The sequence below is a fragment of the Centropristis striata genome, chromosome 6 (genome assembly GCF_030273125.1).
Source record: "Centropristis striata isolate RG_2023a ecotype Rhode Island chromosome 6, C.striata_1.0, whole genome shotgun sequence".
In the NCBI taxonomy this organism is placed as follows: Eukaryota; Metazoa; Chordata; class Actinopteri; order Perciformes; family Serranidae; genus Centropristis; species Centropristis striata.
Genome location: NC_081522.1, coordinates 37,638,307 through 37,647,619, shown reverse-complemented (window position 1 = coordinate 37,647,619; position 9,313 = coordinate 37,638,307). Strand labels below are relative to the sequence as shown.

Here is a 9,313-nt window from a genome sequence, read left to right as displayed (position 1 = left end):
TCCTAAGCTGCCTGACTACATGCTTTAAACACAAAGATAATTAACCCTTCGCTCTCTCTCTGTGTGTTCCAGATGTGAGCATTGTGAACCTGGACGACTACAACATCCACGTCATCGCCAGCGTCCTGAAGCAGTGGCTGAGGGACCTGCCCAGCCCGCTGATGACCTTTGAACTGTACGAGGAGTTCCTCAGAGCCATGGGTGAGTCTTCGTCTCTCCCCTCTGAGTCTTCTTCTGTCCCCTCTGAGTCCTGGTCTCTGAGTCCTTCACTCACAGTCCTTGTATCTGAGTCCCCGTCTCTAAAACTTGCGTCTGAGTCCTCCTCTCTGAATCCTTGTCTCTTAATCCCCGTCTTTAAAAATTGTCTCTGAGTCCTTGTCTCTGACTCCTCCTCTCTGACTCCTCGTCTCTGAGTCCTCCTCTCTGACTCCTCCTCTCTGAATCCTTGTCTCTTAATCCCCGTCTTTAAAACTTGTTTCTGAGTCCTCTTCTCTCAGTCCTCTTATCTGAGTCCCCGTCTCTAAAACTCGTCTCTGAGTCCTCCTCTCTAAGTCCTCCTCTCTGAGTCCTCCTCTCTGACTCCTCGTCTCTGAGTCCTCCTCTCTGAATCCTTGTCTCTTAATCCTCGTCTCTAAAACTCATCTCTGAGTCCTCCTCTCTGAGTCCTCCTCTCTGAGTCCTCCTCTCTGAGTCCTCCTCTCTGAGTCCTTGTCTCTGAATCCTTGTCTCTTAATCCTCGTCTTTAAAACTTGTCTCTGAGTCCTCCTCTCTGACTCTTCCTCTCTGAATCCTTGTCTCTTAATCCCCGTCTTATCTGAGTCCCTGTCTCTAAAACTCATCTCTGAGTCCTCCTCTCTGAGTCCTCCTCTCTAAGTCCTCCTCTCTGAGTCCTCCTCTCTAAGTCCTCCTCTCTGAGTCCTCGTCTCTGAGTCCTCCTCTCTGAGTCCTCCTCTCTGAGTCCTCCTCTCTGAGTCCTCGTCTCTGAGTCCTTGTCTTTGAATCCTTGTCTCTTAATCCCCGTCTCTAAAACTCCTCTCTGAGTCCTCCTCTCTGAGTCCTTGTGTCTGAGTGTCTGTCCTCCAGCTGAGACCCTTTCAGTGGATGAAACGTTTCCTGATCTGATGATGATCTTTTTGTTTCCAGGTCAGCCAGACAAGCGTGAGGTGATCCGGGGCGTGTACTCGGTGATCGACCAGCTCAGCAGGACGCACCTCAGCACGCTGGAGCGCCTCATCTTCCACCTGGTCCGGTGAGTGATGGGATCACCATGGAAACCAGTTGTGGAATCAGATCTGAGTGTCTGAGTGGTGGTTTCATGTTCTCAGTGGAGGAGCTGTCTGTCTGCTGACTCCTCTCTGTGTAACAAGAGGATTAACAGGATTACTCTGTGGTGTGTTTCAGGATCGCGCTGCAGGAGGAGACCAACAGGATGTCGGCCAACGCCCTCGCCATCGTGTTCGCTCCCTGCATCCTCCGCTGCCCCGACACCATCGACCCGCTGCAGAGCGTCCAGGACATCAGCAAGACCACCGCGTACGTCCCCCGTCCTCCACACAGCCACCGAAACAGAAATAACAAAATAACTGCCTACAAAAGAGACGTTTTATGGATCAAAATAGTGCATACAAAAGAAATATCTCACTTAACAGGTTTCATTTCAGTTTTCTGCAAATATTTCAGCAGATTATTTCAGCAGATTATTTCAGCGATAAAACAAAGTCATACATACATTTTAAAAGTTTAATGTAGAATTAGCTGCCGTGAAACAGTTTTTGAAAGTTATCTCACAGCTTTGATGGTACACTGACATTCTGTTAACATACAGTCATAGAAAAAAATATTAGACCACTTGTTTCTGATAATTAGCCATTTTCCATGGTTTTCTTGATAATTACCAAAACCAATTTCAAGAAAACCATGAAAAATGGCTTGATATAAGCTCTTAAATTGAATTCTTATGAGCTGTGTTTGTTGTTATCATTATATTTGTCCAAACATATGTACCTTTAGTTGTACCAGGCATTAAAATGAACAAGACTTAATTATTGAGTGTGCTTGGAAGAGCATCCACCGGGCTTAATCCTATTTAATCTTCCATGGTTTTTTTCGGTCGACTACTCCTCCCAGAGTTTTGGTCGCACATACACTGAAAAGGTATCAAATTGACTGGCTCGGCCATGACAAGTGTGCTATGACTTTTCTAAGGATTTCGGCAAATGGTATAAATTATTTGTTAAAAACACGCCAAAAAAATCCCCCCAATGTTACCCTATGAAAAGGCTAGAGTGGATGACATCATAGCTAGAGTGCAGAGGGAGAGAAAAATTTGTCAAAAAACTAATTTGGAAACTACGCTCAAGGCCTCAGATACCACTCTACAGAAATAATTTATACAGAGTATTGCAGGAGAATTTTTCTTCTCCCTCACATTGGTGTGGTCAAGCTGTCAGAGTTATAGTTTGGGCGTAGGACGCACAGATGATCCACCAACACGCACCAACAGCCTCATAGACCTCCATCGTAAAAAGGCGGGGAAATTTCTGGAGGAAAGCAGAGGCACCAGTTTCTTCTGGTCACTCCAAAAAAAAACAATATTGATATTGGTTTTGGTTATTATCAAGAAAACCATGGAAAACGTCTAGATATCAGCTCTAAAATTAAACTCTTATCAGCTAATTTTTTTGTTATCATTATATTTGTCCAAACAAATGTACTTTTAGTTGTACCAGGCATTAAAATGGACAAGAAATTGAAGAAAATGGTTTAATATTTTTTTTCTATGACTGTAGATGCTTTGTAAAAAAAATTGTTCCTCTCTTTACTTGCTAAGAATATTTTAATGGTGCAGCCTGAAACAAGCTCTGGTTTTCTAAGCACTTAAAAAAAGACTTTTTGCGCAAGCTTATTGATTTAGAAGTAGCCTAGTATTCTACTCATATTCTATTCTGTTTCATTAAATACATCTCTTCTCCTGTAGGTGTGTGGAGCTGATCATCAATGAACAGATGAGCAAGTACAAAGCTCGTCTGAAGGACATCAGCAGTCTGGAGTTTGCAGAAAGTAAAGCGAAGAGCCGGCTGACCCACATCAGGAGGTCCATGGTGAGATCACACGTTAAACACTCGCTGTGTTACAGATGTTAGCGTGAATAATCGTTACTGACATGGATGTTTTCCCACTTGTTCTTCCTCTCACTCGTCATTTAAATGGTGACTCAGCAGTTTTCAGCTCTGTGAGCAGCTGGCATGGCTTCACACGGCCATGACAGGAGTTCATTCATACATCTCATCTACAGTCTGTTTTTATAACAGAAAACACACTGGAGGGGATATACCTTTAAATATATACACAGCAGGACACTTCAGATGGTTTAAATTCTTCTCATGGAGGCGACACATCTGCAATAATCCTCCCTTTTATAAAAACAGTTGTTTCCTACTTTTATTTAATAGAAATTTTCAGGGCAAACATGGATCATCAGTTCAGTTTTTAACTTTTAATGCCAATTTCTGGAGTAAATCTATAGAAGTAAATGCCTCTTTACATTAAGAGAGAAAGAGAGACAGGCCTAGTCAAAGTAGATATCAAGTCAAATAATGAATTCATTAATTAAAATAGTAAACAATTGAAATAAAAAATAATGAATTAATAATAACCAAATAATAGACATGGCATTAGTGATATAAGGGTTTATTGGGGCTAAAATGTAGGTCAAAACAAATGATTCATATGTAAAAAAAAAAAAAAAGTAAAGAAAGAAAAATAATATAGAACAAAATAAGTGTTTTAAATTCTAAGTAAAGTAAAAACTAATAACAATATTAAATTATGGAGAAAAAATGATAAATAATTAAAATAAAAAGATTGAAAAAAAGATTTAATTAAAAATTACATTTACATAGAAGGGAGATAGCAATAGTAAAAAATGAATGCAGAAATGAATTTATTAATAAGGTAAAATAAATGAATAAATCAGTGGATACATAAATGTATAAAAGTATAAAAATACAACTTACAGGGGAGGAATAAAAACTTGTTTTGTCAATTTTTGCATCATTATTCTTGTTTTAAAAATATACATATTGTTAAAATTCAATTAAACTGGCATTCACACACTCAAATCTGTTCAATAGACCGAAATAATTTTCAAGTAGTTTTGCATAGAATATACATATAAATTTGCACAAATTTGAGTGTGTGAATGTTCTTTTAATTTTGTTTTTTTTATAGTTTATAGCTTCAGCACCTAATGTTTTTTCTCTATTGAAAAATATATCAAATCGATCCCGGTGTAATTTTCTTTTTTTTTTTGAAGATCTGAACCAAACAAAGATTTCTGCAGGATACAGTTTGCTGGTTTGGACTTTTCTGCAGCAACACAAAACTTAATTAAGAATCATATTTTGAGTCATACTTTAACAAATGTTGCACCTCCTATAATTTGGATATTGCTTCTGACTATTATCTATATTGCAGTTTCAATAAAATCCCAATTAATTACTCAGTCTTGATTTTAACCTGCACGACTAGAAATCTTGTGACCTGCAACCAGCAGATCCATGTTCACAGTATCTCTCCTCACTCCCTGACCCTAACCTGTCCTTCCCACCCTTCCTTTCAGAAACCCGTACTAATTGCTGTTAGGTTTATGAGCATAACCCGCACTGCCACCCCGGTATGTATGCCCCTCCCACGCCATGCGCCGCCACCCGTCCTGTCCTGTCCGTCAGCCCATCATCCGTCCACTCATACTGTCTCCGTCCCCGTCACGTCTGTCTCTAGCGATTTTAGCTGTTTGTGTATTTGTTACTGTTGTGATGGAAAACATTATAAAATCCTCAAGTGATAAACCTCCAAAGATCAACATTTATAGTTAATATTGCCAGATCCGGGTTGTTTTATTTATTGATTATATTTATTGTTGTTTTAAATTAGTCATTTTTGACATATGAGACATTATTTTTATAGTGAATGATGTAATTAGTGACATCATTTAACTAAGTATTGCATAAATTAAGTGCTTATGAAGCAAATTCTAGGCAAAACCAAAGCAGTTAGCTGCTAACAGAAAGCAGTTAGCCGATAAAAGAAAGCAGTTAGCTGCTGACAAGGTTTGACACTAACTGACCTAGCTTACCACTAACATTGTTCAAACATAATATTTTCCAGACATGCCTAATCATTTAGCTGCTGTTTGTGTAAAGTTAATCATCGGAAAAATAACATAATGGTGTTTTTGCTTTTTCATTCAAATATCTGAAAAGCAATTAAGCTAACTACCTAGCAGTGACTACACGCTACTAAGTAACATCAGCAATTTAGGGAAATTATTCTATAGTAAATAATGTACTTAAAAACAGTATTTAACTAAGAATTGCAAAAATGTTGTTATTTTGAAGCAATTATACACTTGAACCAAAGCAATTCTGCTACAGGTAGCCGTTAACAGAAAGCAGTTGGCTGCCAACAGAAAGCAATTAGCTGCTAACAGAAAGCAGTTAGCTGCTACAGTTTGCTGCTAACAGAAATCAGTTAGCTGCTAACAGAATGCAGTTACTGTTACAGTTAGCTGCTAACAGAAATCAGTTAGCTGCTAACAGAATGCAGTTACTGTTACAGTTAGCTGCTAACAGAATGCAGTTAGCTGCTAACAATATTTTCCAGACATGCCCTGATCATGTAGCTACTGTTTGTGTAAAGTTAATCATCAGGTAAATGACATTATGATGGTTTTTGCTTTTTCATTTATAATTAATATTGTCAGTTTTTCTGCCTGAGTTCAAAGTTTAAATCTACATCTTTTCTGTAATATTGTTATATTTAGCAGTCAGAAGGTTTATTATAGAGTTAAAGTGTGAAAGAGAGCTGTCATAATTTTATTACCGTTCTGTTTGTTTCTAGATAATATCTGCTTCAACTAAAGTCCGACTTCAATACATTTTATTGCCTAGAGACTTGATAAATAATGACACAGACCACTGACACATGACAGGTTGAATAAATCAGATTAAAAATGTTTCGTGTTTGCACATCCAACGTGTTCAGAGGACGCAGAGTCCGTTCTACCGGTGTTCCCAGGGTCCAATGTCCTTGATATAAACTAAGAGATTAGTAAGAACTGTCTGTGCAGTTCAAACTGCAAAAGAACGAAGGGAGACTAACACTTCACATGCAGTTTGAATGGTACAAATCAGATCAGCCACCGTGGAGATATCAATGTCTAAAGTCAATAAAAACGGTCCTTCCCTCACATTAAAGGGCGTAGGTTTTCAGAGATTACCCAATCAGCAGGCTGTGATTTCAACATGCTGATGCAGGGAAACAGACATTAAAGATTGCTGTGAGCATAATAAACCTGATGTGTCATATACTGCAGAGTGCTGCAGGGAATATAACACCCTGAGAGTTAACACCAAACTGGTTCCCTCTACAGAAAGCCAAGAAACTTTGACTATAACATTTTGTTCAGCAAGATAATCTTCACAAATGAACACAATATTGATGATTTTTTTTAGTTAAAAAGCTAACATTAGGCATTAAACCAACAAACACAATGACTTCAACGTCACGACCACCAAGCTGACGATGGTTTTGAATTTAAGTCTCATTTTGCCACTTGTTAGCAACCACTTCAAGAGACATAAAAGCTAATTTACGGGTGTATTTGACGAACAGAACTTGAAAATCTCTTCAGCTTTTGTTAACCATAGACTTTATTTCAGGCATCCAGCCAAAGAAACATTCAATAAAACCCAGTGACTTTAAAACGAGGGCACCGGAACCGGAAGTGCTAAAGTGCTGACTCATTTCCAGGTTTTAGGACTCATTCTTACAGTAATAGGATATTGACTTTTGGAACATTGGACCCTGGGAACATACAGATCTAGAGGACGCTGTGGTTTGTGTTCAAGCCCCTGGGAATGATGCCAAGCTTTGAGTTCCGTCCATAGATAAGCAGATCATTTTTTTAAGGTACATCAACTTCCCAGTATAAACACTTAAATAGACCTCATTTAAATATCTGGGCTCGTAAAGTTCACTTACCCAGAGTTATTTTACTTCTTCTGTTCATGTCCAGGTAGTTATAGATGCAGGTGATCTGGGTTATTTTATATGAGTCAATTTTTGGCTTCATGCACCACTGACCAACTTTCATATGAATGAATGGGGCCCGTTTCCAACACTGTAACAGTTCTCTTCATACGTCCACGGTTTTGTTCAATTAAATCCAAAGATACTGAGACTGCAGAGTCACACCTTCACTTTGACTAAATAATGACTCCGAACATGTAGTGTCTGTGGATTTTAACACCTGCTTACATTAGGTAGCAGTGGATTCTTCTTATTAAGATCAGCGATTTAGGAAAATTATTTTATAGTGAATAATGTATTAAATAACCGTATTTAATTAAGTATTGCATAAATTAAGTCCTTATGAAGCTAATTCTACGCTAAAATCGAAGCAGTTAGCCGCTAACAGAAAGCATAATAAGCTGCTAACAGAAAGCAGTTAGCTGCTAACAAGGTTTGACACTAACTGACCTGTTTGTGTAAAGTTAATCATCAGAAAAATAAAGTAATTTTGCTTTTTCTTTCAAATATCTGAAAAGCAAACCAAGCTAACTACCTAGCAGTGACTAGATGCTACCAATTAAAACCAGCAATTTAGGGAAAATATTTTAAAGTAAACATTAACAGAAAGCAGTTAGCTGCTACAGGTAGCTGCCAACAGAAACCAGTTATTAACCAAAATGGCTTACTGCTAAGATATTTAAAACATAATATTTTTCAGACATGCCTAATCATATAGCTGCTGTCTGTGTAAAATTAATCATCAGAAAAACATTGACATTATGGCGTTTTTGCTTCAAACCTAGCTAACTAGCTAGCTCATTGCTAGCAATGCTATCAAGCCAATATTACTTTTCCAGTGGAACAAATGAAGGTTATTGCTTCATGTTTCTTACTATAATTAGTTAAATTAGGCCTGTGCTGTTTATTATGTACAGTTTCAACACAGGTGCAGTGTCCAGTGCTGCTGTAACTGTTTGTTTATGTTTTTGTTTGTTGTTCGCTCCGAGAGAGCAACACTGACCACTTTCTGTTTCTGCTCCACAACTTATTACCATGCAGCCTAACTCAGCTAAACTTAAGGTAACGCCTACCTGTGTGTGTGTGTGTGTGTGTGTGTGTGTGTGTGTGTGTGTGTGTGTGTGTGTGGTGATAATCAGCTGATTTCATAGTTTCTTAGCCGTGATGTCATCAACACATCCTCTGAATGTGGTCAAAACATCCAACCGTGTCTTTAGCGAGTCCGCTGTCTGTGCTCCATCGATCTCTGTCAACAAACTGATTATTATTATTATTATTATTATTATTAGTCAGTCTCCACTAACACACTATCTTTGCTCTGTGTATTTCTGTGTGAACCTGCAGAGCAAAAGCCGAGTTCGGCAGAGCAGCACCCACTCCACGTCGCCTCCTCTCAGCCCCAGAGTGCCGCCTGTGGTGGTGGATGGAGAGACTGCAGGAGGAGGAGGAGGAGGAGGAGGAGGAGAAAGAGGAGGAGGAGGAGGAGGGGAGGAAGCAGCGGAGGGCGGGCTGAACGAGCAGCAGCAGCTGGCGATGCAGCAGGAGGAGCGAATCCTCACCGAGCAGATCGAGAGTCTGCAGAAGGAAAAGTATGACGGATTACTTATTTTGTTAAATGTGTCACATAAAAGTTTGTGCACAAGTTTTCAAGTGTGAACCCATAACTGTGAATGAATGAGGAGCCATCCATCTATTTACTGTGTCATTATCTAGAAAATCTGGGTGAAGACAATGGTTTGACTCCCATCAGTTTGTGCTGGCTGATTTTGAGTTGCTAAGTCAGCTGCAGATTTCTTTTAAAAGCGTATAAAAGCTAAATTGTCATCAGAGATTTCATTTCAGCAACATGGACTGTTCACCTGCATGCAACCAAGCAAGACGTGATTGGTCAATACTAATTTGACAAAAAGCAGAAGTGTTTACAGTATACAGCAGTGTTTAAAATAATAGCAGTCCAATGTGACTAACCAGATAAATCCAGGTTTTTAGTATATTTTTTATTGCTACATGGCAAACAAGGTACCAGTAGGTGCAGTAGATTCTCAGAAAACCAACAAGACCCAGCATTCATGATATGCAGCTCTTAAGGCTGTGCAATTGGGCAATTAGTTGAAAGGGGTGTGTTAAAAAAAAAAAGCTGTGTGGCATTCAATCAGTGAGGTCATCAATTTTGTGAAAAAAAAAACAGGTGTGAATCAGGTGCATTTCTCTTATCTGCTAT

At 38.9% G+C, this 9,313-nt stretch overlaps 1 protein-coding gene across 1 annotated transcript in view; it reads left to right on the top strand.

The window, feature by feature from the left end:
• LOC131973898 (unconventional myosin-IXa-like) overlaps positions 1–9,313 on the top strand; it is a 177,850-nt gene that overhangs the window by 165,987 nt on the left and 2,550 nt on the right. The window contains exons 36-42 of the mRNA XM_059336024.1: positions 73–201; positions 1,144–1,249; positions 1,402–1,533; positions 2,978–3,101; positions 4,622–4,675; positions 8,134–8,154; positions 8,437–8,681. Coding sequence (XP_059192007.1) covers positions 73–201; positions 1,144–1,249; positions 1,402–1,533; positions 2,978–3,101; positions 4,622–4,675; positions 8,134–8,154; positions 8,437–8,681 — 811 coding nt within the window. The remainder of the gene's footprint in view (positions 1–72; positions 202–1,143; positions 1,250–1,401; positions 1,534–2,977; positions 3,102–4,621; positions 4,676–8,133; positions 8,155–8,436; positions 8,682–9,313) is intronic.